At 44.6% G+C, this 17,496-nt stretch overlaps 1 protein-coding gene across 1 annotated transcript; it reads left to right on the plus strand.

Moving 5' to 3' along the window:
- Positions 1-3,824: 3,824 nt before the first annotated feature.
- Positions 3,825-17,199, plus strand: LOC104520427 (lymphocyte function-associated antigen 3; the record flags this gene model as incomplete). Its single annotated transcript, XM_029083527.1, has 11 exons — positions 3,825-4,124; positions 4,769-5,023; positions 7,199-7,291; positions 9,565-9,624; positions 9,831-9,883; positions 10,440-10,454; positions 11,126-11,198; positions 13,207-13,278; positions 16,491-16,547; positions 16,720-16,788; positions 17,127-17,199. Coding segments are annotated over 11 exons (1,120 nt in total), but the record flags the coding sequence as incomplete, so codon positions are not given.
- Between the last annotated feature and the right edge of the window lie 297 nt (positions 17,200-17,496).

Raw genomic sequence — 17,496 nt, forward strand, 5'->3', positions numbered from 1 at the left:
GCATTTCAAATAGGTACTTGAGACCAAAAAAGATTATAAATCTTTTTAAAAAGATAAAAAGTCATAAATAAAAAAAAAAAAATCGGGTGGGCATGCTGTTGTCATGGTTCAGCTGATGTGTAGTAGACAGAACGCTTGACCATGGGGCTGAGTCCTGGGTGGGGTGAAAAGGCTGCACGGGGAAAGATGTCTGGCTGCTGGAGAAGTGGGAACAGAGGATTTTGCAGAAGAGGCTTTGGTAGCTGCTTTTTATCAGTAACTCTTTCATTATGTGATTTGTTTGGAATGACAGAACACAAAGACATAAGGAAGAATTTGGAGTGGGTTGAAGGAGGTAGTCTGGTGGTTTCTCCAGAGGCTGCTGGAGGCCTTAGTGCAGCACTACTTTGTTGTTGTAAAATGAAGTAGAAAAGAAGGGGAAGGGTTCCTTGGAAATTCAGAAAACATATGATGACGCATGCTTTCTTTAGAAGCTCAAAGGTACATGGTGGAGACCTTATGCAACATTTCTGTATGATGTATCATTTCCCTGAAGAAAGGAAACTGACAGCATTGAGTGGGAGGTTTCTTCACATTTTCACTAGAGCAGTGGAGCAGGGAAGTAGGTTTTAGACAGGAGGAGATGACGGTTATCCTGAAAGAATAGCCTTTCCCTGTCTTGCTCCTGGGAGCCCTGAGTGTCCTTGGCCAGGAATTCTTCAGCTCCTTGCTGCTGAGCCTTTGTTTCACCAGCCAGCAAGAAGAGAGCGCATTGAAGAGGATGGCGCTCCCCCATGCCTAGCAGAAACTGTGGTGGGAAAATGTGTTTTCTTTTCAGCTCTGCTTTCCTCCAGTCTCATTTCTGGGCTTGAAGAAGAAACAGTCTTGCCCTCTGAACTCCAGCCTAACTCTTACGACTATCTGAAAGAGAACAAAACGACATGGAGAATTTACCTGCATCAGCACCCAGGCTTAGGAGGTTATTAGTGGTTGTCTGAGCTGGGGTGGTTGTCCTTGCTCATGTTCTTAGTCCCCAGCAAACGGCTGCTTTCCTGGCAGAAGGGAGTCGCATCACCTTGCTCTTGTCAACAGCCACTGTGGCTTGGCTTATGCAAGCTGCCATTAAATCATCACAGCTTGGTTGTGTCTGTGAGCCAAAGTTACTGAGAGGCAGAATTTCACAGTGGGGAGAGCAGGGAGATTTTGTCCATGCTAGGAATGCTGTAGGTCCCTAGGCAGTGAGAGATGACTTCTTGACAATGCACTCCTAGAAATTGTCTTTGTGGAACAAAAGTCTCTAACAAGACTCCAAGCTTCATCAGATCAAAGGAGTCTTTCATCTCGCCCAGCATCCTGCCTCCTTGTGGTCTCCAAACACAAATGTTGGAGCTCTTGGGTTCTTATCTTTCTGGAAGTTGTTAACTGAGATGGGTGGACAGAGATGCTCATACTGGAGTAGCAGGAGCAAGTGAGATGTTTAAACGTGTCTGAGCAGATAGAAGACAAAGAATGGCAGGTGGGTTGTGTTGAGATGATGTTGGAGCGATAGCTGAGCCCTCTCTAGACTGTTTACTTTTCCAGTTCCTGTGCCTGGAAAAGCCCACAGCATAAGTGCAGACAAGAAGTAGAAACCGTAATGGCATGAGAAGGGTATTTTCATGGGTAAATTGCAAACAAATTGCACAGTCCATGCAAAGTAAGGCATGTAGAAGACCTTCTGTGTGTGCAGTTCTGTACCCAAGCACACAGAAGTGTGTTTCCCATTGCTTGCCTTCAGTCCCCTGTCTGAGAGAGCCTTTGTTTCTATGGTGTGGCACCAGGCAGAAGAGCAGGACACTTAATATGCTTGATGGGGAACCTAATCTCTTTACTGATTGACCTGGCTGACCTCCTGGTTGCTTTCATATGGAAAGGAGATGGGATGTGGAGTGGGATGGGCTATAGTTTTTTTTCTGGACTTGATATATTGAAGGGAAGTGACTCGTTTTGATGTGATAAAGCTGTAGTATCTGCACTTATTTATGAACAGTAGTAAGTTTTCATATGATGATGACATGAGAAGCAAGGGATGCACAGAATGAGATCGGGATTGTGGTGGGTTCATGGCTTGATACTGTTTAGGACTAAAAAAAGAAAATTAAAACCAAAACAAAGCCAAAATTGTAGGTTTGAGGAGCAGGCTTCTGAAATGGTGCACGGTTACTGTTGAAAGGGAAGTTTTCCATGGTGCATATTGGGAATCTGCATCTCTTAGTATGAGACCTCGTTTATATCTTAATCGTGCCCTTCCTTCAACTTAATAGTAAGAAGTTACCAGCTACCATAGAGCGGGACTGAGTCCATAATGCCAGTGTAGCTTGAACTCAGTATTGACATGTTTTTGTCTATGTCCACATCCATGTCTGCCATGGCAGTAGGCTTATGGGGTTTTTTTAGAGGCATTCAGAGCTGTTCAGAAGTAGGAGGTGAAGCAGGGACCTGCAGGGACACAGCGATGCTAATGCTTTACAGTATCCCTCCCCACAGCAGAATTTCATCGCTTCTGTTAGATCAGTAGATTTTTTTTTCCCCTGCACATGTAGCTGTTTTTAATAAAAGCTAGAGAAAATCTCTTGATGCTTTTCTTTTTTCTTGTTGTTTTTTAATTTATATTTAATGTCTGGGTGTTTTTAGCAGAATATTATTGATTCAAAACCGATAGCAGTTAAGGTTTCTGGACAGCTCCTGTTTTTTACTTGCAGCTCTACTAGATCTTAGAGTTTGGGATGCTATTTCACATACATTGGCTGTGAAATAAACTTGCCTAAGTGACATTTCCAAAGGAAATCCCTAGTTTCTACATGATTTCAGAGCAGGTACTTCGAACTGAGTGGCAATTTAGTGTCAGAAGTGTGCTTTTTACTAACCGTGAATATTCGTGTTGTGAAAATTGCAGTTTAATTGCAGAGAAAAACTTAACGAAATATAATAAGGGCAAGTGTAGGGTGTTGCATCTGGGCAGGAACAACTCTAGGTTCCAGTATAGGCTGGGAAATGATTTACTAGAGAGCAGTGTAGGGGAAAGGGATCTGGGAGTCCTGGTGGGCAGCAGGATGACCATGAGCCAGCACTGTGCCCTTGTGGCCAGGAAGGCCAATGGCATCCTGGGGTGCATTAGAAGGGGTGTGGTTAGTAGGCCGAGAGAGGTTCTCCTCCCCCTCTACTCTGCCCTGGTGAGGCCGCATCTGGAATATTGTGTCCAGTTCTGGGCCCCACAGTTCAAGAAGGACAGGGAACTGCTTGAGAGAGTCCAGTGCAGAGTCACCAAGATGATTAAGGGAGTGGAGCATCTCCCTCCTGAGGAAAGGCTGAGGGAGCTGGGGCTCTTTAGCTTGAAAAAGAGGAGACTGAGGGGAGACCTCATTAATGTTTATAAATATGTTAAGGGTGAATGTCAGGAGGATGGAGCCAGGCTCTTCTCAGTGATGCCCAATGGTAGGACAAGGGGCAGTGGGTGTGAGCTGGAACACAGGAGGTTCCACTTAAACTTGAGAAGGAACTTCTTTCCTGTGAAGGTGCCAGAGCACTGGAACAGGCTGCCTGGGGAGGGTATGGAGTCTCCTTCTCTGGAGACATTCAAGATCCACCTGGATGCCTTCCTGTGTGATCTCATTTAGGTTCCTGCTCTGGCAGGGGGATTGGACTGGATGATCTTCCGAGGCAAAGTAAGGCACATGCCTTACTTTGAAAAATTGTGATGTGCTTCTACCCCAAATTTGAATGTATCTGAAAGCACATAGAGTATTAGTGAAGCAATAGTTTATAAAACAACTGTTAAATTAACTTTTTCTTTTTTTTCCTTGTAGGGCACATCCACTGTGAGGACGTGTTTGGCATCGTGGGAGAAAATTTTACTTTTCCAGTAAAAATAAACCAAAACATAGTGGAAATTATTTGGACAAAAAACAAGGATAAAGTGGCTGAATGGGAAGGGCAGAACAAATCAACATATTTTAATTCTCTCCGTAACAGAGGCTTGCTTAACGAGGAGAATGGGCACTTGACTATATTTGACTTGGAGAACAATGATACTGGCACATACATGTTACAGTATGTGGATTCTGTGAGAAAAAGTCATGCCTTAACCTTCATACTTGCTGTGTTAGGTAAGTAGTGTAAGAACTGCAAAAAGAACTTGCACCATTTTCTTCCCTTTAAGAAGGCTAAGAAAGGGGATTGTTTATTTGTCAGGGAAGGGGACAGAAACAGAGGGGGACTGTTCTTCGGCTCTATTGTTAAGTTGCTTAGGCACTGTAAACAAATTTTCAAAGATGGCATCTAATTTGCGTTCCCATCATTACTCGCCTTGGAATGACTTCTAGACTGTGTATAGATGGCACACTTTACTTTCAGGTAGATGACCAAACTCTTTGAGCAAGCTGACCAAGTTATCCCAGGCATTATGTATCTTCTAAAGATGCTTCTGCAGGCAAAATAGACTTCTTTGAATATCTGTGGCATCATCTTGTGCAGATCTACGCAGCTTCACTAGTAGTCTTTGGGAAATACATTTGAGCAGTGTGTGTATTAGTCCTATTGACAATGAACCATGAGGAGTCTCAAACTACACACTGAAGAACCACAAACAGGGTCACTATTAGAAATTCACTCTTCTCACGCATACTTGCACACACACACATGCACACCTTACACTTTTACCAGCTGCTTTTGTTGCTTCAGCCCTTGTTTCTTGCTAAAATTCAAGACAGTTTATAACCAAAGTAAAACAGAACATTTTCTCTCCTTTTAGCTTCCCCTCCAGAACCTGAAATAAGTTGCAACATCAGTGGTGATGACCTGGTGTTAAAATGTACAGCTGATTTCCAGAAGCCTCTGAATTACACTTGGAAGTTCAGTAGCATACCAGTCGCTTATCAGACCCAGGAAGTTTTAGTCCCCAAGAACAGTGTTGATGCTTCTGAGAAAGCTACATGTTTCATTAAATTCTCTCAAACGGAAAACAGCTCTGAAATCTCTTTGTCTCAATGCTTTCCTGATAAAGAAGGTAATGAATGGGTCAGGTTGTATATGCAAGTCTGCTGGGCTGGGAAGCAGCATGGGCTTTGTAAGATTTCTACTGGCTTCTCAGGAACTTAAATTTAAAGAGTAAAAAGCACCAGGAGCAATTTGTCTGTTAAAGGTGTGTTTAAGGTTGGTGAAAGGTATGATGTTGACAGTTTGCTCCACCAGAAAGATACTTTTTGCAGGGATCTCAACAGAATAAAACCTTCAGCTGTGACTTGAAATGAGTAATAATAAAGAGGGAGACACGCTGAGAAGATCTCTTTTGAACCTTCTTGCACTGTGGAATTAATGCTAATGACTATTGTGCTCTTTGTATTGCTTTCCACGAACTGGAATGAAACTATTCAGTCATTTCAAGTGAGTCATCTAGCAGTCATTAGATAAAATAATTTCTCATCTTGTGGGTGCATGAGTCAGTGAACATACTACTTTTCCTTCTTCACAGACAGAGATAAAAAGGAGGTATAAAAATGAGAAAAGACAGTTTTCCTGCTGTTGCTTACTGCTTGGGGACAGCTGGACAGCTTCAGCTGAGCTTCCAGTCAGCTTGAGGCTTGCTGTTTAAAAACAAAACAAAAACAAACCAAAGCAAAACCAGAGGATGAGAACACATTTGGAACCATCTTATTTGTGGGTGGTGTAAGGCAGTCCCTACCTGACAAATTTTCCACTTCTGTGCAAAAGTAATTTTCATGGTTTGCCAGTATAGAAGTCTTCCTCCTTCACTGGAATTAGGTGTTAGAGATTTGTTAGAAATGAGACATGTGGTGGGTTGACCTTGACTGACTGCTAGGTGCCTGTCAAGCTCCTCTGTCACTCCCCTCCTCAATAGGGTGAGGGCGTAAATATGATGAAAGCCTCATGGGTTGAGATAAGGACAGGGAGATCACTCAGCAGTTACCGTCACAGGCAAAACAAACTTGACTTGGGGAAAGTTAATTTAATGTATTGCCAATTGAAATCAGAGTAGGATAGTGGAAACAAGAACAAATCAAAAACACCTTCACACTACCCCTCCCTTCTTCCCAGGCTTAACTTTTACTCTTGATTTTTCTACCTCGTCCCCCTGAGCTGCACAGGGGGGTGGGGAGTGGGGCTTGAGGTCAGTTCATCACATGTTGTCTCCACTGCTCCTTCCTCCCCTGCTCCAGTGTGGGGTCTCGCCCATGGGGGAACAGTTCTCTGTGAACTTCTCTAACATGAGTCTTTCCAGTGGGCTGCAGTTCTTCATGAACTGTTCCAGTGTGGGTCCTTTCCATGGGGTGCAGTCCTTCAGGGAGGGACTGCTCCAGCGTGGGTTCCTCATGGGGCCACAAGTCCTGCCAGCAAACCTGCTCTGGCCTGGGCTCCTCTCTCCATGGGGTCACAAGTCCTGACAGGAACTTGCTCCAGTGCAGGCTTCCCACGGGGTCACAGCCTCCTTTGGGCATCCACCTGCTCTGGTGTGGGGTCCTCCACGGGCTACAGGTGGTCATCTGCTCCACCATGGATCTCCATGGGCTGCAGGGGGACAGCCTGCCTCATCATGGTCTGCACCACAGGCTGCAGGGGAATCTCTGCTCCGGCGCCTGGAGCACCTCCTCCCCCTCCTTCTTCACTGACCTTGGTGTCTGCAGGGTTGTTGCTCTCATGTATTCTCACTTCTCTCTCCCAACTGTTGCTGTGCAGCGGTTTTTACCCTTTCTTAGATACATTATTGCAGAGGTGCTGCCACCATCACTGATGGGCTTGGCCAGCAGCGGGTCTGTCTTGGAGCCGGCTGGCATTGACTGTCTGACATGGGGACAGTTTCTCATGGAAGCCACCACTGCAGCCTCCCTGCTACCAAAGCCTTGCCATTCAAACCCAATACAAGAAATCTGCCAAAATTTAATCTGGCTCAGATCTGGCTTGGCCTTTCATATGCCAAAAACCGGAATAGCCGTTGCCTTTCAGGTGGTGATGTGCCTTCACTGAGCTAAGGCACTTACCATGCAGCTTTCCTGGAGCTGGCTTAGGGCTTTGCTAATAACTTCCTCTGGTGCATTCGTTTATTGAGGTTACTTTTAAAAAACAAATAGCTAGAAAACATACTCAGGGTTGTATTTCTACTGAAGTAGTGTATCCCACAGTTGCTTTTTAACTAACTTATCATTGTTTATTTTATTTTTTAAAGGTGACAGCTATCTCAAAAGAAGTAGAGGTGGTCTTATTGCAGCTTTTGTTTCCTTGATAGTTGTAGGAGTACTAGGATACCTGTACAGTAGAGGTATGTAAAGCATTTCCTAGTTGAGCTTAACATGCTTCAAGATTATGCTGATCTAAGGTTCTGTAGAATGTATGAAAGTTTCTGATCGTGGGATGTATTGTAAATACAGTAGTAGAAATGAGTACAACTTAAGCAAAGGCTAATAGATTTGAAGGAAATAATACACTGAACTTTTGTTGTACTTAGATACTGGGATCTGTGTACTGGGAAATACCATAGTCTGTATTTGTATATTTCTCCTTCAGACTGGGTGTTTGTACCTTCCAAGTATCTGTGGCCTCTCCCATTCCTACCTGCCTGTGCTTTCACTGCCTTTTTTGAGAGATTGTGAAGCTGACCTCAAGATCAGATTTATTGTTGGGACAGGCTCTTACCAGGGCCTGTTGAGTACCTTATGCTGAGTTTAATCTGACAACTCAGTGTGCTCAATTAATACATAGGGACTTCTGTGCCTCCTGTCAGCCTGTACTGCCGTCATCTTGGAGTTCTAGATTTTTTTCTTCATCCATCCCTACAGTGAATTCGAGTATCATTTTTGTAAATCTGACAGTTTATTTGGAAATGTTAAATGTAAGTTACCACTGTGCATCGCTTGCTGCCACCTTTTTAGGTCAATACGTCAGATTGCATTCTGGCTGGAAAGAGACATGCACACCATCTCTTCTCTTTATGTCTGAGAGAGTCCCAAACAGAAATGCATGGCTTCATCCTAAGAGTGCTCTGCATGGAAAATTCTTGTTGGCTTCCTGGTGGGGTCAGTGCTTGATGGTGGCTGCAGAGTGAAGAGCACGGGATGTACCTCCTGTCTGGGAAGGACTGACTGATGGTATTCTAGAGGGAGGCTCTGATCAGAGCATACATAGATGTATGTTGCATGTGGGCCTTATGCTTTCCTGGTCATTCTCCATTTAATTTCTGTTGGCATGGAATCATAGAATAAACTGGCTAGGAACTTTCCACTCTAAGCAGGACCAACTTCAAAGCTAGATCAGGTTGCTCAGGGCCTTGTCAGTCAAATTTTTAATATTTCCAAGGATGGAAGTTCCTCAGCCTCTTTCAGCATGCGGTCCAGTGCTGAATCACCCTTGTGGGGAAGGATTTTTTCCTTATTTCTGTTATGGATTGCCCTTTTGCAACATGCAGCTATCGCCTCCTGTCCTTTTGTTCTGTACTTCTGAAAGGAGTTTCCTTTGTTTTCTGTGTAAGTTAGTTGTAGGCTGTAGTTAGCCATGGCCTTAGCCTTCTTTTTCTTCAGGCTGAACAAATTTTCTCAGCCTATCCTTGCATAGCCCCTGCCCCTAAACATCTTGGTGGACATTTGCTGTACTAGCTTCAGAATATTAGTGTTTTTTCATTAATTGGGAGCCCAAAACTAGACACAGTATGCAACAGGTGGTGTCACAAATCCTTAATAGATGTGAAGAATTATTTCTCTTAATGTGCTAACTATGCTTCTACTAACACAGCCCAATATCTGGTAGGTTTCTGCTGCAAGGGCACATTTCTGACTGAAGTTCAACTCCTCATCCATCAGGGCTTCCAGCTCCTTTTCTGCAGAGCTTTTTTCTAGCTAGGCAGAGCTTAGTCTGTACTGCTCCAAGGGGTGATTTCAAGAGGTGCAGGACTTCGTTTGCCTTTGAACATCACTTATTTTCTGCCAGCACGTTCCTCTAAGTTGTTGAAGTCTCTGAGTGGTAACCCTGCCCTCTAGCATATCCCCTACTCTGCCCAGTTTGATGTTATCTGCAGACTTTGAGGGTACCTTCTGTCCCCTTATCTGTGTTGGTGATGTTGAACAACACTATGCTGGGTATCAGCATATGAAGAATGTCACTTATAACTGGCCATTAGTTAGACCTGAAACAACTCACGTACTTCTCTTGAAACAGCAAAGGCTTGACCTTGTACCTCAGTAGGATAAGTACTGCATGAGTATAATCAGACAGAAGATGTGATTTGCTGATTTAAGTACAAGACTCAGAGTCAGGAACTGCTAAGCTCTGCTTTAGATTTTGCTAGATGTGTTCTGACTTGTTGCAGGAGGCCCATTCTGTTGATCTTTCACTGTTTGTCTTTACTGCCAAATGACTTTTCACTCCTTTTTTCTCCAAGTCAAGTGTTCAGTTACATGTCCTCAGTGATTTTTTTTTTGAGGGGAGGGGCGTTGAGGGTGGGGTGGGTATGGAATGGATAGAAGATGTCAGCTAGTTTCCAGAGGCACAGAACTTTATTTCTGAGTAATTTTTCCGGATATTCTATTTGTTTTGATGCAGGTAGAACTAAATGTGGAACACGAAGAGCTACTCAGAAGAACAGTCCAGTGCGTGGCTCAGGTAAGAGAGGCAGAGTGTCACAAGTGTGTGGAAATCAGACTATTGCTTTAATTTGGCTTGTATATTTTTTTCTCTGTGGCAGTATAGTCTTTCACTGGAGAGGTAAAGGAGTGAGTTTTCTTTCAGACCTTAGTTGTTTAGCAGAGTGCCCATTTTTTTCCAGGCCGTTAATACATACTTTCTAAAATAAATACATTTTGTTACAGGAGAACATCAGCTACTTTGCTCTGTGGACAGCCAAGAACAGCCTAACTCAGAGGTAAGAAACCTGGATTGGGGGGTAGATGCTTTTAAACATCTCCTGTTGGTTGGAGCAAGGAGTCTGATGTGCTTTTTCCTTTTTGGCAGTGTGTAAGCTTTTGAGTTGATTTACGATGTGTGCCCGTGTGACCTCAAAGTCTCAGTTGAGGTTGATCATAGGGACCTGCACTTAAAGGATGTGTTGTGGGTCTGGCAGAGTTAGTGACAGTGAATGGCCTGAGATGGCCTCTTTGCATTAGTTACCAGTCTGCTGCCCACCCATGGTTTCTTTACATAATGCCCTTCTGCAGGCAGTACAGATTCTCAGGGCTGTCTTCATTCCTGTCTTTCTGTCCAGATCTCTGCTGTCTATTCTAATACTGTTTTGTTTTTTTCCTCTATAATACGCAGCAAGATTACTCAGTTCTCTGGCTTGTGAATCTGTGTGTTCAGGTGTGGGAATCACTCTGTACAGTGAGCAGCTAAGGAAGGAGACAACTCCTTTAGTCTGTGCTCCTTTCACAAGGGTGAATAAAGCTAACGTGTTCCACCTTTAATGTGTATATGTCTTGCAGACCATGGTGGTCCTGGTAACTTTTGCAAGCTGAACTAAATCAGCCCCTAGACAGTCAAGCAGATAAGAGGGATCTGGGGAAGACTCTTTTTAAAAATACTTTATTGTGGAGGTCACTGGAAAAAATACAGTTTCAGTGAGGAATGACCAAAGCTCCCACCATCAGATGTGAGCTCAATGCCCTGTTAGAGTGTTGTGGTGTTGAACTAGCTGTGGCTTCATGTGGGATACTGGTGTCTTACATGAGCTGCTGGAGTTAGCACAAGGCTGGAGCAGAATGTTTCTTGGATTGCACACTACTGTGCCACCTTTGCAGAGTTTTTCTGTATGTTTAATTTCTTAAGTTGTTCTTTAATTTCTGAAATTTCTTAATGTGTTTTTTTTATGGGTCTGGAGGCTAAAAAACCAGGATGAGCTCCTTGGTGATGGGACTGGAAAAGATGCCACAGGTAGGGAGACAGTAGTATGAAAGCAGGGGTTTGGGTTTTTTTGTTGTTGGGTTTGTTGGGGGTTTTTTCCTCCCGAAAGCTGTGGTTCTAGCTTATGGTTCAGAGACTACTGAAGTCTAGAGACTACTGATGGATTTGAAAGTGAAAAAAGGAGAAGGATTGGGGGGAAACCCACAACAAAAACCCCCTTTTGCTACTGCACTTGCATTTACTTTAGAATGGTCCATGTTTCTATTAGAGATTCTTTAATGTCTGCAAAGAGAAAGGATTTAAAGTCACAATGTACCACATAGACGAAGTAAAGAAAGGAGGTGAGGATTCTCTTCTCAGCTGTCTCTGTCTTCTTATGGAAAATCTGTGCAGTTTTATCACCTTAAGTAAACCCACTTCAGAAAGGTTTTTGTAAAGCTGTAGGCACAACTGTAGATAATAGTGGTTATGGTCTGGGACCTTAAGTAGTTGCTGGGGCGAAGTTGGAGTTGAAATTAATTGTGAGTCCTTCAGTAAAGTAATGTAAGATACTGGTTCTCAAGAGTGTCTGCTAAGAGTGTTACTATGAAACTGTATTTTTAAAGCTGTGTTGTGTGCTTTGCAGACAGTTGTGCTACCTCCATATGCATTTCTAAAAAGGATTTATCTTTGCTTGCAGCTGCACCTTCACAAGCTGTTGATTATGAGAATGAAAAGCCTGAAGCAGGTAACAAGTGAGATGATGCCCTAAAGCAGGGGAACGTGAAGGGGGCAATTAATTTTGCACATGGCTTTTTGCAGTCCCAAACATATTAGCATATTCTCAATGTAGAGATTACCATTCCTCTGTTGGCCTAGAAAGACCTGTTGCCTTAGGAACGGTAAATGTTGATGGGTAGATCACTAGAGGAGAAGTCAAAAGGACCTGGATCCTTGTGTTTGCTAAACAGCACTGGGCAAATACCGTCCTGGGTCTTCAGCTTCCTTCTTGATATGATGAGAATGAAGCTGTGTGCTGTGTTTGCAGATCACTTCACCATGTGTGGAAAGAGCTAAGCATGTATGAGGGAACTCCTTTTTATTGTAAATAAGTAAATTGCCCTTTTGTCTAGTATTACCTTTTATTTGCATGCAAAAGAGTGCAAGGACATTTTTACAGTATGTTGCTCTGGGTGGGTGATCTTTGCTTTCAGCTGGAAAGAAACCTTCAAGCAGGACCTGATATAATTAAATGCTGTGTCTTCAAAGCTTTGTTTGTATTAATGGCAAATAGGTCTGAACCTCAACACACCAGTTTAGAGATGGGATGCTTACAAGCTTGCAAAATGCTAATTTGGGATACTGCAGGCTTCTTTCCTTAAAGAAGCACCACTCCTGGATGCAATATCTTCCACTTGCTTTATGCTCTAGGAAAGTATTTTGACTGCATTCATCAGGCAGCTAAGCAAAGCCCCACTTTTGTTTTCTTAGTACAACCAGTGTAAATTTCAGGGAAATTCTGGGACCTGAATTTTTTCCTATAATTTCTTTTTATATCAGAGGGATAGTGAAACATGAACACTATAGTTTAAGTTGGCAAAAAAATGAGTTTTTTTTGGCCAGAGCACTGCACTGTTGATTCATTTTCTCACTAACTCTTCCACCATTTTCCACAAGTGGCTGATAAGTAAGAGGGTTGGAGAAGGCAGAGGTTTTTTCTGATTAAGGGAAAAATCACTAATAATGATGATAAGGAAAAGGAAACCCAGAAGCCTCTGGATTTTGCTGCTTATTCTTCCTGCATGAATTGTAGTGGGTGTAGAAAAGCTTTCCTCACCCGAAGAAATAGGGCTTGTGTGATGGCAATGGGGTGGTGCACTGTAGGATTGTCTTATCGCTTGAGTAACTATTTCTGCACACATAGACATGGATATAGGAGAAGGAGGTTTATTTCACGCCTGTGTTAAGGAAGAAAAGGCGGAAATGTACAGTTTAGGCAAAAGAGAAACAGGTTCCTAGATAAAGGTTGTCAGATCGGACAAATGAAAGAGAAGCAAAATAAAATACATTATCCCAGGAAGAGGAGTCAGTGCACCTTTGCACAGTACACCCTGCAGCACCTAGGTAGCGTGTAATCCTTGCTGTAGAGATGCAAAACAGTAAGCAAGGTTCTGATGTTCTCTGAAATGTGTGTACAAAGCAAATCTCAATAGGACTTCTGCTGGTAGGACAGTGGTACATAACAGTTGCAGAGGAGAATGTGAGCTTCTGACCTCTGGACAGCACAGAGCAATGACCTGTCCTGGTGGGGGGAAGAAGCAAAGGGGTGTGCTCCTGAGGGACTGTAGCTCTTCTCTGATCTCTCTTCAGACAAAGAATTGAAGGAGGAGGACAGTGCCCTGAAGGACAAGCAGACAGTTAACAACGGTGTCAGTCAGGAAGGTAAGTGCCTGTTGTATGGAGCAGTCAGTGCTAATGACCCGGTGGGCAAACTGGCCGGGGTCCCTTGGAGCTGAAGGCTCAGAGCAGCTTCTGTGTAATGCTGCTCAGTGGAGGTACTGGAGGGGATTGTGCTGAATACCTGTTCTCCGTGCAGGAGTTCCAGGAGCAGAGTTAACCAGCTTTCAGGCTGTAGTTAAGGGCAGAACAAGTCATGCTTTTTTTACCACTCTTGGAAATAACCCCAGCAGAGCATACGAACTGGAAGGACGTGGGTTTTGGAGATCATTGGAGTTTAAAAAAATAAATAAATAAAAAAAATCCTATTCAGAGTGAGTTGAGAATACTGGTCAAGTGGCAGTCCCTGCTGAAGTGCTGGCTTCTGGTCTTCTGGTTAATGCTGCCTGTTGGGAGATGCCTGGAAGGGGATCTCTAGTCCCACAGTGTGTGCACATGAAGCACTTAATTGAAGAACAAGAGTTGGTGTGACCAAGAGGAAGCTTTGCCAAAAGCTTGTTTTGGAGAGATTGCTGTTCTGTGAAATGGAGTCAGGCTGCCCTTTGTCTCTGGTGGACGTCAGTACTCTGTGTGAGTGTCTGTCTGTGTTTAACCTCCCTGATATCTGCTGGAGAGGCAACACAGCAATTCCAGCAGTCAGGAAGATTTCTGGGCAGCACCAGGGACAACTTCCTCACACAGGTTACCAGATGCACCAGCAAGGGCTGATGTGCAGCTGTATCTGAGATGTGGTCACGAATGGCCTTGGCTGTAGTGACCAAGGAACAGCTCCAGACCCTGAGATGAGTGAGGAAGGTAAGCATCAGAGTACGGGCCCTGCGCTTTTGGAGAGCAGATTTCCACTTACTCAGGAAGCTGGTAGGCAGGATCTTGTGGGAGACAGTTCTGAAAAACAAAGGAGCTCAAGAGAGCCATCAGGCCTCTAAGGAGGACTTTCTCCAAGCATGAACGCAGGCCATTGTGATGGTCTGGAAAACAGGCAGTCAAATCAGGAGATCAGTTTGGCTGAGGAGGGAGCTCCTGACAGGGCTCCAGTGCAAAAATTTCTTATACGAGATGTGGAGGGCAGGCTACAACAGAGGAATTTGGGAACGCTGCCCGGGCAGGTGAGGATGGTGTCCAGAAAGTCGAGGCTTTTAGGGAGCCTTAAAACCACTATGGGATGGCCAAGACAATGATAGCAGCTTCTGCTGCTAGGTTATCTGTAAAGGAAACAAGCAAAACGTGGGCCTGTTGCTGAACAGGGGATTGATTTAGTGTTTCCTGGTGCTGTTGAAGTACAGGCTAGATGAGCAGACAGTGAGGTGGGCTGAAAACTGGCTTAATGGCTGAGATCAAAGGGTTATGATCACTGGTATGAATTCTAGTTGGAGGCCGGTATCATAGAATGGTTTGGGTTGGAAGGGACCTTAAAGATCATCTAGTTTCAACCTAGTGGTGCAGCCCAGGGTTCAATACTGGGTCCAGTCCTCTTTGTCTTCATTAATGATCTGAATGATGGGGCAGATTATGCCTTCAGCAAGCTTGCTGATGATACAAAACTGTGACCGCTGGCTGACACACTGAAGGGATATGTTGCCATCCAGAGGGACTTTGACAGACTGAAGAAACATGCTGGCAGGAACCTCATGCAGTTCAACAAAAGGTTGCTTTGAGCAACCTGGCCTAATAGAAGGTGTCCCTGTTCATGGCAGGGGGGTTGGAACTGGTTGATCTTTGAGGTCCCTTCTAACCCAGACCATTCTGTGATTCTATGAAGTGCAAAATCCTGACCTGGGGAGTAATAACCGCATGCCCCAGTATATGCTGGGGGCCAATCAGCCAGAAAAGCAGCTTTTTAGCAAAGGTCCTGGGGGTCCTGGAGGACAAGAAGATAGGCATGAACCAACAATGTGCCCTTGCAGCAAAGAAGGCTATTAGTGTCTTGAGCTGCAGGAGGAGGAATGTTGCCAGCGCTGCTGAGGCCACACCTGGAGTCCTGTTCTGGGCTCCCCAGTACAAGGGACATAAGGAGCTACTTGAGAGAATCCAGCAAAGGGCCATGAAGATGATTAAGGGACTGGATGTGGTCCTGGGCAGCCTGCTGAAGTTCAGCCTGCTTGAGCAGGGGCATAGGACAAGATGACTTCTAAGGTTCCCTTCCAACCTCAACCATTGTATGATTCTGTGATAATCCTCTTTTATATGAGGAAAGGCTGAGAGAGCTGGGACTCTTCAGTCTGGAGAAGAGAAGGCTCAGGGAGATCTCATAAATGTGTATAAATACCTGGTAGGAGCAAATGAAGAAGAGGTAGCCATGCTTATCTCAGTGGGAGCCCAGTGACAGGACAAGAGGCAATGGACGTAATCTAAAATGTAAGAGGATCTGCTGCAAGGGTGACTGGCCACTGGAACACATTGCCCAGAGAAACTGTGGAGTCTTCATTCTTGGAGATATTCAAAAGCTGTCTGGACATGGTCCTGGGCAGCCTTCTCTAGGTTCATTTGCTTGAGCAGGGGGATTGGACAAGGTGACTTCCAGAGGCTCCTTCCAAAGTTAACCATTATCTGATTCTCTGATATCAGATACAGATAAAGCTGAGATACCGAGTGCTACCTTTGCCTTCATCTTGACAGTCGCTGTGGCGTTTCTGTCTAGAGGCAGGCTCAGGGAGGACAGCATCTGCTAGTAATGGAAGAGGATCAGATCAGGGATTTCTGGAGAAACCTTGACCCAAACCAGTCCATGGGATCTGATACAAGTGTTACTACAAGAGCTAGCAGATGCCATTGTATGTTCTTTATCACCTTCAAAAGTCATGCTGGCGACGATCTGTGATGTGACAACTGGAAGAAGGGAAACATTGCAGCTATCTTGCAACAAGGCTGACAGGTTCACCTGTGGAGCTACAGGTTGTCCAGACTCGCTTTCATCCCTGGGAGAACTGTGGGGCAAGTCTTTTTGGAACATGTTTCTGGTCACAGAAGAAAGATGGGAATAAGCATAAATTGCAGTTGACCAAGTTGACAACCTTTTTGGATTAAACGATGTTGAATTAGACACTTCCTGGGTTCCCTTCCCGAGTGAACCTGAGTGATTCTGTGTCTTATGAATTGTAGCTGGTGACTCATCTCTAAGCAATGACTGATATCACTGTGAAGTTAAGCAGTGAGATACACTCTGGAGGACTGCAGCTCTCCTGTGATCTCTTTTTCAGAACTCTCTGCCATGCAGAACAGCACCCTGATGATTGATGATGGTGTAACTGAGGAAGGTGAGTGCCTATTCTGTGGTGTGTGCTGGGGGAAAGGTACTGGCTTTCTGGTGTTAGCTGATGATGTTGGCAACATATTGAGTTGTAGCTGGTGACTCACTCTTAGGCAATAGCTGGTACCTTGAAGCTGAGCAAGGCAAGGGACTATAGTTGTCTTCTGATCTCTCTTCAGGCATCTTTAAAAAGGAGAACAGCAGCTTGGTGGCCAAGCATGCAGATGACCATGGTGTAAAAGGAGGAGGTAAGTGCCTGTGGTATTGAGCAGTCTTTGTTCATTGTGACTTGCCTAACACTTCTTGATGTGAAGTTACGGGTGGCACCATGGGTGCTGAGTGCCTTCTGTGCTTGGCCTTTGCAGGGTTTGGAAGGGATCATGAGGACAGTGCAGAGTTGGGTATGGAGAAGAGAGAGGAGCCATTATATGATGGCTCCATGGGGGCAGGGGTGTTGGTCAGGGCCACTGTTGATGCGGGACAGATGGCCCAGCTCTCAATCAGATTACTTTTGATCTGTCTGGGCCAGAGAGAAGGAGTATTCTAAGCTCCAGGATTGTCTGAGTATTGGCTCTTGTCCTTGCAGAAGTGACCCAGGATGCAGAAGATGCTACTGAGGAGCACCTGAGCAACTCTCCCAGCTGCAGTAAAGAAGGTCGGTATGTGAGAGTGTCTCTTGTGTCTTGGGAGAGTCTGCAGAGTGGGACAGAGGTGGGGAGTGGCAGTGCTGGGCCAGGCTGTGTCAGACCTGACCGCTTTTTGCTTAAGTAGAAAACAGAGTGAGAATTATTAGGAGGGAAGGGGCACGTGTGACGTGTGCTAGGGAACCAGATGTTCGTGACAGAAGTGTTCAGAAGACTGGCTGATTTAGCCAGTTTAAAACTGGGGGGTTAAATGTTATTAACATTCATTAATAACACATCTCTTGCTCATGCTTCCACTCTTACTTTATTCCA

The sequence above is a fragment of the Antrostomus carolinensis genome, unplaced genomic scaffold, assembly GCF_000700745.2.
Source record: "Antrostomus carolinensis isolate BGI_N321 unplaced genomic scaffold, ASM70074v2 scaffold4952, whole genome shotgun sequence".
Taxonomy (NCBI): Eukaryota; Metazoa; Chordata; class Aves; order Caprimulgiformes; family Caprimulgidae; genus Antrostomus; species Antrostomus carolinensis.